Source organism: Populus alba, chromosome 18 (assembly GCF_005239225.2).
Source record: "Populus alba chromosome 18, ASM523922v2, whole genome shotgun sequence".
NCBI lineage: Eukaryota > Viridiplantae > Streptophyta > Magnoliopsida > Malpighiales > Salicaceae > Populus > Populus alba.
In genome coordinates this window covers 14,322,151-14,339,960 of record NC_133301.1, presented here as the reverse complement: position 1 = coordinate 14,339,960, position 17,810 = coordinate 14,322,151, and the positions used below count along the sequence as shown (strand labels likewise).

The 17,810-nt window shown below is 32.5% G+C and overlaps 3 protein-coding genes across 3 annotated transcripts; all 3 read left to right on the top strand.

Annotated features, from left to right (window-relative positions):
• The first annotated feature begins 4,152 nt into the window (after positions 1–4,152).
• LOC118052136 (sodium transporter HKT1) lies at positions 4,153–8,079 on the top strand. The gene is made up of 3 exons (XM_035062976.2): positions 4,153–5,490; positions 7,324–7,554; positions 7,650–8,079. Exons 1-3 carry the CDS (start codon positions 4,313–4,315, stop codon positions 7,846–7,848), a joined length of 1,608 nt encoding a protein of 535 aa, XP_034918867.1. The 5' UTR covers positions 4,153–4,312; the 3' UTR covers positions 7,849–8,079.
• A 1,647-nt stretch (positions 8,080–9,726) lies between these two features.
• LOC118052135 (phospholipase A2-alpha) lies at positions 9,727–11,686 on the top strand. The gene is made up of 4 exons (XM_035062975.2): positions 9,727–9,990; positions 10,083–10,125; positions 10,349–10,474; positions 11,354–11,686. The coding sequence occupies exons 1-4, from the start codon at positions 9,856–9,858 to the stop codon at positions 11,527–11,529; spliced, it is 480 nt and encodes a 159-aa protein (XP_034918866.1). The 5' UTR covers positions 9,727–9,855; the 3' UTR covers positions 11,530–11,686.
• A 1,891-nt stretch (positions 11,687–13,577) lies between these two features.
• LOC118052133 (ABC transporter I family member 17) lies at positions 13,578–15,844 on the top strand. Its single transcript, XM_035062974.2, has 4 exons — positions 13,578–13,884; positions 13,991–14,323; positions 15,114–15,301; positions 15,444–15,844. Exons 1-4 carry the CDS (start codon positions 13,842–13,844, stop codon positions 15,696–15,698), a joined length of 819 nt encoding a protein of 272 aa, XP_034918865.1. The 5' UTR covers positions 13,578–13,841; the 3' UTR covers positions 15,699–15,844.
• Positions 15,845–17,810: the final 1,966 nt, after the last annotated feature.

Here is a 17,810-nt window from a genome sequence, read left to right as displayed (position 1 = left end):
AACTTGAACGTGTTCTACGCAAATTACCGAACTATGGTATCAAGTGATTATTATTATAATCACTGAGATTAGTGGTTTCTTCCACTCAATTAAGTGAGGTTTACAAATAATAGAGGTGGGGGGATTTAAATCTGGATATTCTAATTCTTCTTCGGTATACTTTGATCAGTTCCGAATGCTCGTAATAAATACTTGATTTTTTTATACAAAAAACATATTGAGATGATTTGTATTATTCTTTTTTTTTTTTATCTAGTTGCTAGTTGAGTGAAATGTAATGGTGTAAAAGTGGGTCAGAGTACTTACTTCGTTCTTTAAATGGTTTTCTTGTGTGGACTAACAGTACAAATAAAAAAAAATGATTCATCTTGAATACCGTCGGCTGTAGGTATTCTAAAGTGGAATATTGATGCGTCGTCAAATAGCAAACAAGGATCTTCATGAATCGGTGGTATTCTCAAAGATTACAAAGGGAGATTTCTTTGTATTTTTTCTTGTTCCATTAGCCGAGGTCTTGTCAATTAGAAAGTTATGCTTTTAAGTATTGATTATTGCTTTTAAGTATTGATTATTGCTAAGCTTCTACAAATCAATGAGTTGTGGAATCAAATCTTACAATGTAATTACTTGGATTAAAGGAAAAAAAAAATGTTATATGGCATTGAGGCTTTCAAACAGAATTCAATAAAATTTTCAATCCATGGAATAAGCTTCATTCTGTGTGTTTTGATAATGACCATAGAGAGAAGAATCATGTTGCGGCTCATATAGCCACACAAGAATTTTTGTACTCTTCACTAGGAATGCTCATATAATATGATTGAGGTATATAAATACCTTGAGTCACCAGGTAAATGAATATAACAATGACATAAGACTCCACACATAAAACAACTTTTGCTAAACTCCTCACACTCTCATACATCTAAAGCTCATGTTATCTTTCTTATACTATTGCAATTTCAATGTTACCAGGCAATAGAAACACCCTGCAGTAGACAAATGTCATTGGTTCTAGTTCAACTAAGTTAAGTAAGTTCTGATGGATGGAAACATTCAATGCAAGCCACCTTTCCAACATTACATGTTGACAACAAAGATATATTATAGGTTGAAGTTTATCTTGTAGTTACATATGGCAATAAGAGTTAATTAACTATCATTGTTCTTATCTAATGTGCTGTTTATCTTTAAAAAAAACTACCATTTATGAGATTATATATATGGCAGAATAGGATTGTATATAATAGGCGCTTTGTGTTTCTGAAATTGTAATTCTAGTTTAGTGTGATGCTAATATGGGAGTGATTCATTTGAGTGGTGTGAGACTACATGTTTTCTATTCCTTGTAATTCTTGTTTTCTGCAATAAAGTTAGGATTCTTTTCCTTTGTTAATACATTTCTGCTGCCATTTATAATGTGTTCCTTGGTGTACAAAACTTGTTTTATTCCTTGATATTGTTTGACATTAATTGCCATATTTTCTTGAAATCTAGATAAGTTTGATAGTAGTCTTTGATAAAAATGAAAGCATAATCTGATAATTTGGTTGAAAGAATTGTCATTGCATAAAGTCTTTCATTGAATGCATTAGCTACTTTATTTTCATGATCAGCTCTTGATAATTAAACTAAATTGTTAAAGATAGGTTTTCAAAAATGATTCATTTTACACCCTGCAAAATGACATGTGATGCCTCTCATGTAGCTTTCTTATTTAAAAAAAAAAAACATTAGATTACATGTCTGACCTCTTTCTATAGTTTTTTACATACATCTCAAGTTTGTCAGTTATTTTTGGAAGATTTTATAAGCTAAACTAGGAACAAAACTCTTTTTTTCTAGTGCCTTTCACCCTCAAATTGATGGCTAGACATAATTATCAATAGAAGTCTAGGCAACAACCTATTTAGATGCCTCACCAATAAACATGGAGTTGATTTAATTCTACCTCATGCAGAGTTTGCATACAACAACTTTGTCAATAAAACCATGAGATGCACGTACCTTTTGAATTAGTTTATGGTTTACATCTTAGAGCACTGACAAAGAATCATCTCAACCCAATAGTTTAAGCTGTTCAGTAAGGTCTCAGGATATAATTTATATTATTCTTTAACACACCCCCTCAAGTGAAAGCCATTTGGGCTCGAAATTTGCACATGCTCATATTATTTTGTGCTTATTTTTTATCAAATAAATAGGGATGGTGATATTTGAACTCGTGATCGCTAATTGATCATTAAGACTCTGATATCATGTCAAAAAACCATCTCAACCTAATAGTTTAAGATGTTAGGTAAGTTCTTAGGATATTATTTATATTATTCTCTAACAAGCATCAACCAACGTTATCCCTTTACCATTACCCCAAAAAATCAGTTAATCAGGGGTAGATTTTGTAACATTCATGACCTCTTTGCATGATAGTATAAATAGTAAAATGATAGAACAAACTTCTGAATATGCTGCTCACGCTAATTTGCACTAACGAGATATGCAATTTAAGGAAGGAGAGATCTTGCATTAATTCGGTTGTATCCATAAAGGTTTATGTCTAGCACTTACGACAAACGTTTTACAAGAAGGATGGTCTATTCAAGGTTCTTAAACAAATTGATATTAACACCTATTTAATTGATCTACCACCGGAGTTCCAATTAAATCCATGTAGCTGACCTTACAACATATCATGGTCCTTTACCTTCGATATAATCTATTCCCAACAAATGTCCCTCATGTTCAACCTATTGCTGAAGTTGCAGATTTCATATTGACATATCAGTTTATGTTTATAAAATTGTAATCTTTGTTTGGTGTGATGCTAATATGAGAATGATTAATTTCCTTGAGTGGTATTGTGAGGCTATTTATTTCCTATTCCTTGTAATTCTTGTTTTATGTAATAAAATTATCGAAATTCTTTTTCTTTGTCCATACTTTTATGTTGTCTTTAATTTATACTGTGTTCCTTGATTTATAAAACTTGTTTCCTTACTTGATATGGTTTGGTACATGTGTGTGTATTATCTTTTCTTATATATCCACTAACTTAAGCATTGTAAAGAACTTGTTATTTTAGGTGAGCATGGATGTTATCCTGGTAATTCACTCTAGGTAATGACCTAGTCAATTATCCTATTAGCTAGCCAAACCCAATATTTACTCCACCAACGTAAGATCATGATTGTAAAAAACTCAAATTTTTTTTATGATTTCATCAAAATCCAACATCAAGTTTTCAAGCAACCCAAATGCTCAATGCTAAACATTAATAAACACATAAAGATGAACATTTGGTACGTACTATGGACATGGTAGAGAAAAATGATTGTTGATATTATTTCATTTAATAATTTTGGGATCACGTTAAGGCCATCATGACTGAAGTTACCGATCAGCTTGACTCTGTCTACCATTACACAAAACAAACTACATATCTAATCGAATCAGCGCATTAGAGTCACGTCAAAGTTTCCAAGACAACGCATGCGTTATTTGATGTGTAACCTTATCCTGGACTCTAAACTTTTTTTACAAGCTGAACTATGTATGTTTTCATTCTTTCTAAAAATAAAATAAAATAAAACAAGACAAAGGCACAATATTATTCTAGATCAAATTAAATTATTGTCGTTACAGGGCATAAAAAATTCCGCCTGAAATCTGAGAACAGTTTCCTACACTTGTATTCATTATAAAGATTAGAAGTTAAATAATTTTCATATATGTAATTTCATTACAATATCAATAATGTCATCTCATAATTAAAGCATCAATTACTTAATTCAAACCTTATAATTCAAGCTAAATGAAAAGTTTTTGTTTAGCCTCACTTTTCTATTCTGGTAGTTTCATGAATATCTTTAAAAAGTTAAATTATATATGCAAAAAGATTAGAAGTTAAATAATTTTCATATGTCATTTCATTAAAACATCAACAATGTCGCCTCATTAAAGTATCACTAATGTGATTCACACCTTGTAATTGAAGCTAAAAGAAATTTCTTGTTTAGAATCACCTTTCTATTCCGATACTGCATATATTCTAGTTTTGCCAGATAGCTCTCTACACATACCTAACCTACGCTAAAGAGTTGCGAAATACTATAAACTAGCATTCGTACCCCTTTGATATCTTTTTCTATTATTCCACTAACCTTGCATGATTAGCAGCCACTCATTCATAGTGAATTCCAACTAGAGTTGGAGTTCTATCAGCTAGCTAGCTAGCTCGCTCAGTAGGGTCCGTATTGCTCTTTTATAAACACCACATCCCATTGAGCTGCAAAGTAATTTCTTGTTAGTAAAGATGAAGAGCCTTGCTTGTTTTGGTAAGAAATTAGAGCACCCTCGCAATTTCTTTTGCAACAAAGTAAGTTGCTTCCATAAATCTTCCATATGTTCAATCCGGTCCTTCCTTCGTGTATTAGTCTTTCAAATACACCCTTTTTGGGTTCAACTTGCTTATTTTGTAATCCTTTCCTTGGTTGGAAATATGGCTTTGAAGGTTTCAAAGCCAAGACCTGGCTCATTAAGGCCTGCAAGCCTTGACATCTTCTTTACTTCTGTCTCTTCGGCAACAGTTTCAAGCATGTCAACGGTGGAAATGGAGGTCTTCTCTAACACCCAACTTATCATCATGACCATTTTGATGTTATTGGGTGGAGAGGTCTTCACTTCCATCCTTGGACTTTATCTGTCAAGGTTCAAATTCTCTAAACATGAAACCAAGGAAAGTATAGTCTCTTCTGTTTACCACAATCCTCCAAAACGTACCAACTTTCCAGGGCTAGAGATTGAGAAACCAACCAAAGTAGACCTAGAATGTAATCTCAACTCTTTAGACAATGATCATAGTCTCAAGATGAACTCACTTAAGAGCCTTGCTTGTGTGGCTTTGGGCTATTTTTCAGTTGTTCACATAACTGGTTCTAGTTTAGTTGCTATGTATACAAGCCTTGTTCCTAGTGCAAGACAAGTCCTGGGCAGTAAGGGAATTAAGATTCAGACATTTTCTGTGTTCACCACAGTCTCTACCTTTTCCAACTGTGGTTTTGTCCCTACAAATGAGAACATGATAGTTTTCAAGAAGAATTCAGGTCTCCTACTTATTCTCATCCCTCAAATTCTTCTTGGAAACACATTATACCCATCATGCCTGCGATTTCTGATCTGGAGTTTGGAGAAAATCACAAGGAAAGTGGAGTTCAGATACATTCTGATGAATACTAGAGAGATGGGCTATGGCCATTTGCTATCCTTTTCTCATTCGTGCCTTCTCGCTATCACAGTCTCGGGGTTTATACTGGTGCAGTTCATAGTCTTTTGCTCCATGGAGTGGAATTCAGGAGCTATGGATGGTCTGAATTCCTATCAGAAGTTGATGGGTGCATTGTTTCAGGTTGTAAATTCAAGGCACACCGGTGAATCTATTGTCGATCTCTCCATCATCTCTCCAGCAATCTTGGTGCTCTTCGTGGTTATGATGTAAGTCTTTCTTTCTTATTTTACATGTATATATCTGTGCATGATATATTTATTTAATTATGGAAAGTCCATGCATTAAATCTTATGAATGGATTTTCGTTTTTGGTACAAATTTTGTATTTGTCCAGAATGTCACTCTGATTATTTTTCTTTATACCTTTAAAATTAAATATTTCAAACTTACTATTAGCTAGCTTGATATTTTTAAATTCACTTTTTGAACGTTCAAGTTCACAGGCCATATATCCTTAATTAAATTCTTATTCTATAGAAAAACAGAAGGAGAAACGAAAATTGCAATTCTCAACTACCAAACTTTTAAGCTTGCTAAGAAAATCAAGATTTTTTTCCCCAGGTTGCATGATAACTAATTTGACCTAAAAAAAATTAGGAATGAAGTACACGCATTGAAGCTAATATATATATATATATATATATATAATATATATATATATATATATATATATATATATATATATATAGACTAAAAAAGACAACTTATCTCATACCTTTCTTTTTGAAATACTGGGAATCATAATACTGGCCACAAAAAATATGAGCTACGCATTACACTTTTATGTGGCCTGCAATTCCCGAGCGAATAGAATTGTATCGATCTCAAAAGAAAATTCGTGTCGAATCCAACCACAACAACGATGGTGGGGGAATCTCATACCCTGTCCCTTAACTCCTTTCTCTGCGCCAAATGGATATGCATGGAGAATTAGATCGTGACCGTATATAGTTATGACTTTTAATTAAGTTGAGCCTCCCATCTTGCCTTGTCATTGTATAGCACTGAATTTAATATTAAGTTGACCTTTTATTTTTATTTAAAATATTTAAGTTTTTTTATTAGTTGAGCCTCCCATTTTTATTTTTGTATTTATTAATTAGATTTTGGGTTAGTTTCTCTGGATCATTTTGTGTTTGGCCATGCAGCAGATATGTATATATATTATATAGTTAAGTACTCTCTCTCTCCTTAATATGTATTATTTTTTTCTCTTCCTATTTTTTATTCTATCGTGCATGGCTATCTATCTATAAATAATGTATGTATATGGATTAATCCATTGAAAGTGGATGGAGTATAAAGCATAAACCCTAATTAATTTTAATTGTCCCAAAAGCACTACAGACCTTAATTAATTAATTAATTAGTTTAGATATGATAAACAACCAAGAAGTGGATCTCTAATATAAAGATTACTTACTTTGAATTGAAAAAAAAAATTCCAGAATATATTATTTTGACAATGCAAACAGAATCAAATCTATTAATCATGCCTTGAACAGTACTAGAAGCTTATCATAAGTATATTGCATGCATGAATTTGATTCTTCTTGTTGCTGTATGACGTATTGCCCCTTTCAAGCTCAAATTCGTTTCAATTGGAATAAAATCATCTCTGATATATCATTTCTTCTAAAAGTCTTAGCTTCTTGAAGAATATATATATATATTTAAATTCAAAGAAAAAAGTTCCAAGTTGTCTTTAAAAGGAAAGAAAAAATAATGAGGTCGAGTGCTGGCTTTGACCCCTTCTTCTTTGGAGAATTTGATGCTTAACCATTAAGGTTGACTAAATATATAAAGCACAATCTAAATATGAAGTCTAAATACAGGCTTACCTTCATTCATGGTTGGGTTTCATTTCTGCATTCCATTCTTACAAGCCCTAAAAAATGCTAGCACACTTCTTAAAACACGTGCGACTCATCAAGAGTTTGTATACAAGATTGATTGAAGTTGTGTCAGATTAGACCTTGTCTGAAATCCTTGTAATCTTGGATTTATTTTTATTTTTATTTTTATTTCTGTGTTTGAAGGTATCTCCCACCATACACTTCATTTATGCCAACAAAGCAACAGGAAGAGGTTGATTCAGAAACTGGCCAAAAATGCAAAATCCAAAGGAAGTCTTTGGTTCAGTGCCTGTTGTTCTCACCTTTCTCTACCTTAGCCATCTTTGTGATTCTCATTTGCGTCTCAGAGAGAGATAAGTTGAAGAAAGACCCTCTCAACTTCAACGTGCTCAATATCACCATAGAAGTCATAAGGTATCATAAATTCTTCTCACAGAGAACGACTGCATGCATGTGTGCATAATTAATATATTTAATAACTCCATATTGAAAAATTAATCATTCTGTAGTGCATATGGAAATGTCGGGTTCTCAACTGGCTATAGCTGCAAACGACAACTTGAGCCCGATAGCTCGTGCAAGGATGCATGGTTTGGATTTGTCGGAAGGTGGAGTAACATGGGAAAATTTATCCTCATCTTAGTAATGTTCTACGGAAGGCTTAAGAAATTCAGCATCAATGGCGGTAAAGCTTGGAAGCTATCCTAGCTAGTAATTAACTATATATCCAGTGCGTAGCAGAGCTTTTAGAAAGTCCTCTTTAAGGTAATTAACCAGTTTGCATGAAGTGACTGGGCTTGGAATATATATAGTGATGTGCTCTGAGCCCTAATTATAGTGTATAGAATATGAGTGAGCTTGCATAGTTCTGTGTGGACTGAAAATCTCAACTTGTAGATGGTCAACTGTTTTATAAAGTAATGTTGGGTTGGTGGGTTATGGAATGAGTAATTAATTCATGGGCCATTGGCCCATATATTTTATGGGTTATGGAATGAGGGATAAATTGCCATCTCGAAAAAAAGGGTATAATTACCTGATACTAATAACATAGAAGAGAAATATATCGTAAATATATATATTGTACTTATAACATAAATATCATAAAAAAAAGATTATCTATAAGGATTCTATATCTAGCTGGTAGGGTTATACTTTGAGGGGTGTTAATTGACCCTCTTCGACTTTCAAAAATATATTAGTAACTATGACTTAAATTATATAAATTTATAATGTTTTATATGATTGATCTGCATGAAATATTAAAAAGATAATGAAAATTAAAAGGGTTATATTTTCCTCTTTTAAGAAACAAAATTATCAAATGTTGCATATTTCAAATGATGATATATCCATAAAAATAAGGTAAAATTTTTCGTATTACTTTGATCTTCATAGCTTCATTAATTTTAAATAATCAGTTTTTTTTTTACTGTATATATTATTTAATTTTCTTGGTTTACCTGGTTTTAAATAATTAATATTGAAATCTAAATTAACCAAGATAATGTGTCATGTTTTAGATTTGTCTAACTTTTTTTTTTAGAATTCACATTATTTTATTTCTTAAAATACTTAATATAATTCCTAAAATGAAGTATAAGGTTTTAAATGACCTCATTAAAAAAACTCCTGGCTTCACATATATGATAATTTACTTGTTTTACTAGGAATCATGGAATTTATTTAATGGAAAATAAGACTCTTACGATTTGTTTCTTGGACACAATTACGAAGCTTTTAGAATCCATGGAAAATTACCACTCAGCGCATGGATAAATGACTTACAAAATACAAGATGATCGGATATATTTGTAATTAAAGGAGTCCTTCTCAGCATTATGCACTTAATTTTCTTTCTCATCCTTAACCACTAGACATATAATATTTGATATTTCTACAACTTCATTAATCTCATTCATATCCTCAGCTAATTTCTACAGATAAATTTCATTTCATGTTTTTATAACGACGAGAAGAAAATTATTATTATTATTAAACCGGCTTCAACTCATAATCAGGTTTAATATCTAGATTATAAGTTAAGTGAATTAATTCTAATTAATTTGAATCAATTAAAATCAAATAAAATTTTGATTTGATCAACTATATCATGATTTTATTCATTTTATTAACCAAATCAACTCACATTCTATATTTTTTTTAAATATCCCAACTCAAATTAGATTAACTCACGGGTTACAGGTTTAGAGTCTATTTAGAATAATGTAGTATTTACAGTTTAAAGTGTTTTTTTATCTCAGAAATGCATTAAAATAATGTTTTATTTTATTTTATTTTTTAAAAAATTATTTTTGATATTATTATATTAAAATAATTTAAAAACATAAAAAAATTATTTTTAACCAAAAAAAAAAAAACACATGGCTTACATCACGTTAGAAACAGACTTTTCATATCATTGTAATCAGTTACACAATTTTTATTTTTTTTTACGTTTTGGAGTGTTTGATTGAGAGGTGGTTGAAAGAGCAAGTTCATAAGAGATGGACCCCACAACGACCCCGCAGTTTGTTCCAATTAGAAGCATCTCACTTCGGTCAGAAGTGTGAGCATGAACAACACTCCAAAAACGTATCACGAGCCATTACAAGACAAACCTCCTCCTTCTCTTCAGTTTCTCAATAAAACATTTTCTGCCCAAATACTCTGTCTTTAAGCAAAACCAAGCTTCATTTCTGAGCCCTAAAAACAATGGCAAAGGAGTGCCGCAACTCATTGAAGCTAGCCCTTCTCGTTTCTTGCTCACTCCTTGTCCTTGCCTTTTCATCCTTCTCTGTCCAAGCACTCAACATTGGAGTTCAATCAACCGATTCTGCTATCTCCCTGGTTTGTTCTTTTCACCACCTCTCAGTTTTTCGTTATTTTTTCTTTTCATATATACAAGCCTTAATACTTGAAGAGTTCTTCGTTTTCCTCAGAGCAAAGAGTGTAGCAGGAAATGTGAGTCAGAGTTCTGTTCAGGTGGGCAATTATCTTCACAGTTTTTTATTCTCTTTCCAAAAAGACAGTTTGATCTATCTATTACAGCAAAAAACAAAATCTATAAGAAAAAAAATTACAGACAGAATCGCTTCACAGTAAACTATTTAGGGTTGTTTTTTTTTTTTTTTGTGTTTGAATGTTCTTCTCATTGAGTTTTAACAAGAATATGGTCAAGATTGTTGTTGATTTATGTGGATGGCAGTGCCCCCGTTTTTGAGATATGGCAAGTATTGTGGGCTTCTATATAGTGGATGCCCGGGAGAGAAGCCTTGCGACGGCCTTGATGCTTGTTGTATGAAGCATGACGCCTGTGTGCAAGCAAAGAACAGTAAGTTCTCCTTCACCATAAGAGCATGGCTCCGTTGCTGGTGTAATTTTCTTTAAATTTCTTCAAGTGCTTCTCAATGTATGGTCCCTTTTCTGGTAAAAGGGAAATAAACTGTTTAATTGTAGCTCCCATAGATCTATGCTGGGAGGTTGACAAATTGGTTACAAAAAATTATCATGAACGGGGAGAATTATTTGACTATGCCAAAACCTGTAGTTGTGATTTGATAGAGAGATAAATATTCCTTTCCTTTTCCTCCTTCCCTTATCTTTACGTTGAATTACTATATCGAGATAAAATAGTAGGTAAAATAGCTGGTAACAATTGAGATAGTGAAAACATGCATGCACCCCTGTTTTTCTATTTTGAAAAGAATAGAAAATCATTTCAAAATTGTAATCATCTCTGTTTCTCTACTCAAACATGTTTCTATATATATATATATATATATATATATATATATATATTGTCTTAGAATATATATATATATATATATATATATATATATATATATATATATATATATATATATATATATATATTGTCTTAGAACACCAAGCACATAATTAGAGGCAAGGCATGCAATACCCTAATCATAGAATTAAAAAAAAAAAAAAAGGCACAAACAATACCAGTCATCATTAAGAATGACCATGGTAATTAAGTGTCGGTGGAGATTTATAGAAAACAAGTCGAAAGGGAAAGCTAATTCTATAGATGAAGTCAACATTAGGATAGGCATATGGACAGCTATGAATTTGGTTGCTTGTGAGTGTAACTGACAGGAAATTTGCGGTCTTGTGTTGCTTGTGATTGTAGAAGTAATAATTTATTTATTTATTTATTTATTATGTGGGGATGGTGCATTATTGCATGCAGATGACTATCTAAGCCAAGAGTGCAGCCAAAACTTCATCAATTGCATGAACAATTTCAGAAACTCAGGAGCACATACATTCAAGGGGAACACATGCCAAGCTGATGAAGTTATTGATGTTATATCTGTAGTCATGGAAGCTGCTCTGCTTGCTGGAAGAGCTCTTCATAAGCCATAGATAGAATCAACACCAAGTTCACTTTCTATTGTCTTTATTTTCCTTGCTTTGTCTTTATTTTATTTTATTTAAAAAAAATTGACTTTTCTTTTCCTTACTTGTATACAACTTGAAGTTGTTCGGCCTTAAACAAACTATTAGGCATGTTCTTCGTCCATTCATTTCTTGTCCGAATTCTCTGTATTTTCAATTGATGTGTGCTCTCACGGGCGGCCATGGCGACTTCTCAAATCTCTATTTTCTAACTATATATTTTAAGCCTAAGAGCTAGAACTCGAGGGCACTTTCTTCGCTTGGACTTACTTATTACGGTTAATTTTAAATTACAATTAATTATAGTTGTTTCAGCTAATAAATTTTATTGAATTTGCAAGATTTAAATGGTTATGTTAATATAATTAATATTTAATTTTTTTGGTCACTAAAACGTCTATGATTAATTAAAATAAATTAAATATATTTAGTAAACAAAGAGTGATTCGTGAGCTCAAAACATGATCGGTAGATGAGCTCCAGCCAATTAATACTAAAAATCAGTGGGGTTACTATTCTTTAAAATTAATCCTGATTCACTCATTTTACATTAATGTTTTAAACATTGTTGGCTAAATAATGTTGGTAGGATATAACTATAAATGTTACCCGCGGTTGGCGTGGGCCGAGCAATTTCTTTTAAAGTAAAAAAAGTGATAGGTTAAATAAAATCCAAGTTCCAAATTATTAGTTACATTTACATAAAAAAAATTAAAAAAATCACACCCAAACCTATTTGAATTATCAAATAACTTAATGCTAACCTAACTAATGAAAAACTAAAAAAAACAAAAAACATCAGCATAAAAAAAAAAGAGAAAAACCAAGCAAACCTAGTCGAATCTCCTAAATCTAATATAATATAGAAAAACTTACAACTTGTTAAATTATAGACTCAAATTTAATGAAAAAACTTAAATATCATCTAATTTAATTTTGAATTATAAAATCGTTAAAAAAACTATTAATAAAAAACTTGTAAAACAAAAGGAACAAAAAAAAAATGAATGAGGCTTAAAAACTCATTGGAAAAAATCTAATGAGGATGAAATCTAAAAAAATAATTATCGCAAACAAAAAATACAATTAAAAAATTTAGGATCAAATTTGAAAGATTAAAAAATTATAAGAGGGTGAAATTAAAAATATTTTGTAATATGATAGACTATTTATGATTAAAAAAAGGAAGAGGTGAAATAGAAAAAAATTATTAAGTGTTAACTCAATATAATAAACCAAAAAATAAAAAACAAAAGTTAAAAAAGATAATTAAACAAAAACAAAAGTTCAATAAAAAAGATGATAAAAAAATTAAGGAAACATCAATTTAGAAAAAAAAAAAAAAAGGAGAAACCATTTAAAATAATTACAAATAAGAAAAAAAAAAAGACTAAATCAAAAGAAATAATAAATGAAAGGGCTTGTAAGATTTTTTTCAATAGTTAGTACATCATCCAAAAAAAAAAGAAAAAAAAAAGTAATTTTGAGCTTAACCACACCCATGTGCACTCATGCAGAAAGGGTTGAATTATTTTATTGAATGATTACATTAGTAATTTTACTATACATTAAATAACTTTATATAATTTTTAAAAGATATTTATGTTATGATAAAAAGACCACCTTACCCTCGAGACAAAAACAAAATATAAAATGACCAAGAAGTAAAATAGTAATTATACTGGACTGGTTTTTTATATATATAATATAATAAAACAAAGATGAATTTTGAAATCCATAATTATAAGAAGAAAAAAAAAAACCAATATTTTAGCTTTTAGCACGATGTGTTGTTTGCACGTGGTGGGTTTAAGAAATGAAGTCGTGGATTTATTAGTTCCTTCTCTAAACATCTTGATTTTTTTTAATATTTAATATTTTGGAGGAGGGAGGGGAGGGAATGGGGATTTGAAATCAGTCCTCAAAATGTTATCCATGTATGAATATTGAGTCCTTGAAGATATAAGTTATAAGATGAGTCTTCAAATTATTTGTTATTCTCAATCCATCGGTTTAGGCTAAATTATATAACAACGACGATTTCTATAAAAATAATTAACTGGCTTTGGCTTGATATCCTAAACTTTGGTTAACCTGGACAAGTATGCCAAAAACCAGAGCTATTGTTTTTTTTTTTTTTTTAAGGAAAGGTTGATCTGAGGAATCACGAACCTGGTCCATCGTTCCACCGAAAACTGGGGCAGGCTTCTTCTGCTGCCCATAAAGTCAGAATGACCAACACCACTTCCTAGCTTGCTTACCCAACACAAGATACAATAATGTCTCTGACTTCACTTTACCAAGCTGTAGACATCTCTCCAGGTAAAAGCTCTCTTCAACACCAGCAATCTCTTTATTTCTTGACTTATCCTGTGTTTCTTGTCTTACTATTCAAACCCTTTACCGTTTTCTCTTCCTTTGTTTCCAGGTAACGGGAATCAAGAACCCCTGTTGGCTGTTAACGTAGAAGCAGCGAAAGATGGGGCAGAAGCCAAGTTTAGGATACGAAATTTGACTAAGGTTTCTGATGCTGGGGTGCCCATATTGAATGGAATCAATATGGACATACCTAAAGGGATGATTGTGGGGATTATAGGCCCTAGTGGAAGTGGAAAGTCGACGGTTTTGAGGGCTCTTAACAGATTGTGGGAACCACCTTCTGGGACCGTGTTTCTTGATGGTCATGATGTTAAGGATCTTGATGTTCTTGGCCATCGCAGGAAAGTTGGGATGCTCTTTCAGCTTCCTGCTCTTTTTGATGGTTAGATTGATTTTTTCTTTCTTTTTCTTAAAGTTTCATTTGACCCATTGGTTTATCAATCAAAACCTGCATAAATATGCTTGTCAGTGTTTAATTCTTGCCTTTCCAAGCTCGGCTAGTGTTATGAATTATCATTATAGTTAGTAAATTTCTTGTAATTGGTAGGGTGATTGAGTTAATAGCCCAGTGTAGATCAGAGGGTGGCATGTATTTTGGTACAGAGTGCTCTTTCTTGAAATCCAGTCCCAAAATAGCACAGTGCTCACCGTAGATTGTAGCTCAGGAAGTTTTTGGCCTTGTCGATTATGGAATCCTTAGAGAGTACTCTACAGATCAGGTAGCATGCCATCAATATTGATTGGCAGGCAAGACACTGGTTGTTGTCATCTGAAATTTTAAATAGCTACAAGTTTCTTAGCTGCGTTATTTGATGCTTCTCTGTAATATTATGATGGCAGGATGCCTGATTGTTGTAATATCATGATTAATCCTTGTGCATACCAGCTAAGTGTTTCACTGTCACGCATTCAACCACCATCACGTGCCTTCGCCTAACGTGTTCCAAGTCCCGACACAATTTCTGGACTAAGATTCGTGATGGAAATCACATTGATTATTCCTTTGGGATTGGGATGCAGCAGCTTCCCCCTTGAAATTCCAGTTGTAGCTGAGGCAGCAGACGGCAGTAATAGCACTTTATCTTCTGTTGACTTGACGGATATATGCCTGGTACCTTTAAGAAATGCTATGTGATTTATAGTTAACTGACCATTGATTTCAATCTATTCAGGCACGGTTGCGGATAACATACGTTATGGACCACAATTGAAGGGGAAGAAGCTTACCGATGATGAGGTTTACAAGTTGCTTTCGCTTGCAGACCTTGATTCTTCCTTCTACAAAAAGACTAGTAATGAGTTATCTGTCGGTCAAGCTCAAAGGGTTGCACTTGCTAGGACTCTAGCTAATGAACCAGAGGTAATGCCTATTGAAATGTGCAAAATTTCCATTCCTTTGCATTGTGTTTTCATGCCTCCAAATTTTTTTCACGCACTTGCTAAATCTGCTTTCAGTTGGGCAATATATGCTGTTCTTCTGATTATATTCTGTGTTTTGAAAGGTTTTGCTGCTGGATGAGCCAACTAGTGCATTGGATCCAATTTCAACACAAAACATAGAGGATGTTCTTGTAAAATTAAAGAAACAACGAGGGCTGACAGTTGTTATTGTCTCTCACAGCATCAAACAGATCCAGAGGATTGCTGATGTAGTTTGCCTCCTTGTGAATGGAGAAATTGTTGAAGTTTTGAAACCTGATGACTTGTCTGAAGCCAAGCATCCCATGGCACAAAGGTTCCTTGAACTCGGTTCTTAAGACTTATTTCCCGATGCTTTAATTCAGGAGATTGCCCTAAAAATGATATCTAGCAATGCAAGTATCCTACTTCTTCCTTTTAATATACTGATGATCATGTCAGCACTATCAAAATATATTTCTATTAATTGCTTTGTGATGAATAATTTCTTACCAAGGCTACGGAACTCAGTTGAAAACATATACTAACAATAATTAACCTTCCTGGAAATGCATAATCAACTGGGTTAAATCCTCAAGTCTGTTTTTCAACAGCCAGGCGCTCTCATCATGGGATGCGCCATGGATTTCTTTTGTAGAGGAGAGTTTTGATGGTGCTATATAGATAGCCCATGGTCCAATAACTTGACAATAAACTTTAGAATATGTGATCAAGTAAGAAAACTTAAAAGAGTTTAGGATAAATTAATGACCAGATTATGAGACTCTGAACTGTAATAGTTTTGGTCAACAGTGTTCCTGTGAGAACAACTGTTACATAAAGCATGTTATCTCATTTCCTTTTTGTCGACGAGAATAAACTAAATACATGCATATCTACCCCTCAATTGTTTCTGCATTTTTTTTCTTCTGTGGTAATTATAACTTGATTGAATGAAGTAAACGAAGTTGTAGTGGTGGTGGTGGTGGTGGTGGTGGTGGTTGTTTTGTTGTGAGACCAAAGGAAAGACCTCGAAGAGGGCATTTGGGTTTGCGTGCTGGTGGGTTTGGAAGTAGAATTCACTAATGCTGCTGCCATTTTCTCTGGATTAGATTCAATGAACATATTCCACATTACTTCCACATCTCTATACCCACACATTTGTACATCATCTTGCAACTTCAACAAACTACAAGCACTCCTACAAGCTGCACCACCCCCTGAACCTGCTTAATCACAAGGCATAGACATCAGCATTAGTTCTCCAAGTCCAACCTCGTAGAGCTTGGTATTCCCACCAAGAATCATCATGTGCTCAAGTAAGGTGCATCTCCATCTACATTGGGCTAGAGAAAAGAGCTTACTGGTGTAGTTAAAGTAAAGAAACCGTGATAAGATGCAAAAACTAACCAGATTTACGAAACTTGAATCTTGAAGAAACAGCAAACCAAGCTTTCCTCATCTTATGCCGCCAGTCCATGTTAGTCTGTTGTAGTCTTTTCCTCCCTATCGGAGGCTCAAAAGAAGCAATCGGAGTTGAACAGTGGTTCACTTAAATAATACTCAATCCATTAGGAGGAGGAGCCAAGGAGGGGAAGGGGTGAAAAGCACACGCGGCGAAAATCCATAACACGTTTCTTGATGACTGTGCCAGACGTCTCATCTTCTTGTCACACTCTATAGTCATGAAGAGTCAAGGAACATCCCCTTTTCCCATCCTTCTTAACTTCAAATTTTAACTTTTTTTTATTTCCCTTTCGGCTGCTCCCAGTGTTTTATTATTAACAATTAACTAAAACATGGGGAAGATATGTAGCATTGAAAAGTAATTTCACCACATGTGTAACTTCAAAAAAAAAATTTCTTTTTTTTTCTTTAATATTTTTTTTTTTATCTTTTAATATTAGATTTTTTTTTATTAAGTTATCTCATTCTCATTACTAGAATTATGAATTTGACAAATTAACTAAGTTTACTAGAGTTTTATTTCCTTATTTCACTTTTTTTCTTAATTTCATCATTTACTATTGGATTAATTGGAAATTAGATTTCATGATTTGTTTTATTTACTTTCTATTAGGTCATTCCGTTTTCATGACCCGAGAATAATGCTTAATAGGTTAACCTAAGTTGTTTCGGGTTTTTTTTTTTTAATTTTATCATTTAATATTGGATCGATTGAGTATTGAGTCTCATAATCTATTTTGATTTGTTTTCTATGAGCATATCATGGTCTCAAAATCAAAGTCGCAGGTTTTAGTATTTTAACCCCAGTTAAATCAGGTCATTTTTTAAAAAAAAAAATTTAAAGAGGTTATCTCTGTTTCATGTCCTTCAACATTGAATTTTTTTTTTTTACTAGGTTATCCTCGTCTTATGACCCGAGTTGCAGATTTTATAGATTAATCTAGTACTATAACTTAAAATGCATTTATTTTTTTTTAGGTATTGTTCATGAACATACAAATCAC

Bases quoted from the DNA above. Each gene is read 5' to 3' on its own strand.
- LOC118052135 (XM_035062975.2), top strand. From the start codon at position 9,856: ATGGCAAAGGAGTGCCGCAACTCATTGAAGCTAGCCCTTCTCGTTTCT. The intron at 9,991-10,082 runs GTTTGTTCTTTT...CGTTTTCCTCAG, and splicing joins CCGATTCTGCTATCTCCCTG to AGCAAAGAGTGTAGCAGGAA. The intron at 10,126-10,348 runs GTGGGCAATTAT...TGTGGATGGCAG, and splicing joins TGAGTCAGAGTTCTGTTCAG to TGCCCCCGTTTTTGAGATAT.
- LOC118052133 (XM_035062974.2), top strand. From the start codon at position 13,842: ATGTCTCTGACTTCACTTTACCAAGCTGTAGACATCTCTCCAG. The intron at 14,324-15,113 runs GTTAGATTGATT...CAATCTATTCAG, and splicing joins GCTTCCTGCTCTTTTTGATG to GCACGGTTGCGGATAACATA. The intron at 15,302-15,443 runs GTAATGCCTATT...GTGTTTTGAAAG, and splicing joins CTCTAGCTAATGAACCAGAG to GTTTTGCTGCTGGATGAGCC.
- LOC118052136 (XM_035062976.2), top strand. From the start codon at position 4,313: ATGAAGAGCCTTGCTTGTTTTGGTAAGAAATTAGAGCACCCTCGCAAT. The intron at 5,491-7,323 runs GTAAGTCTTTCT...CTGTGTTTGAAG, and splicing joins GTGCTCTTCGTGGTTATGAT to GTATCTCCCACCATACACTT. The intron at 7,555-7,649 runs GTATCATAAATT...ATCATTCTGTAG, and splicing joins ATCACCATAGAAGTCATAAG to TGCATATGGAAATGTCGGGT.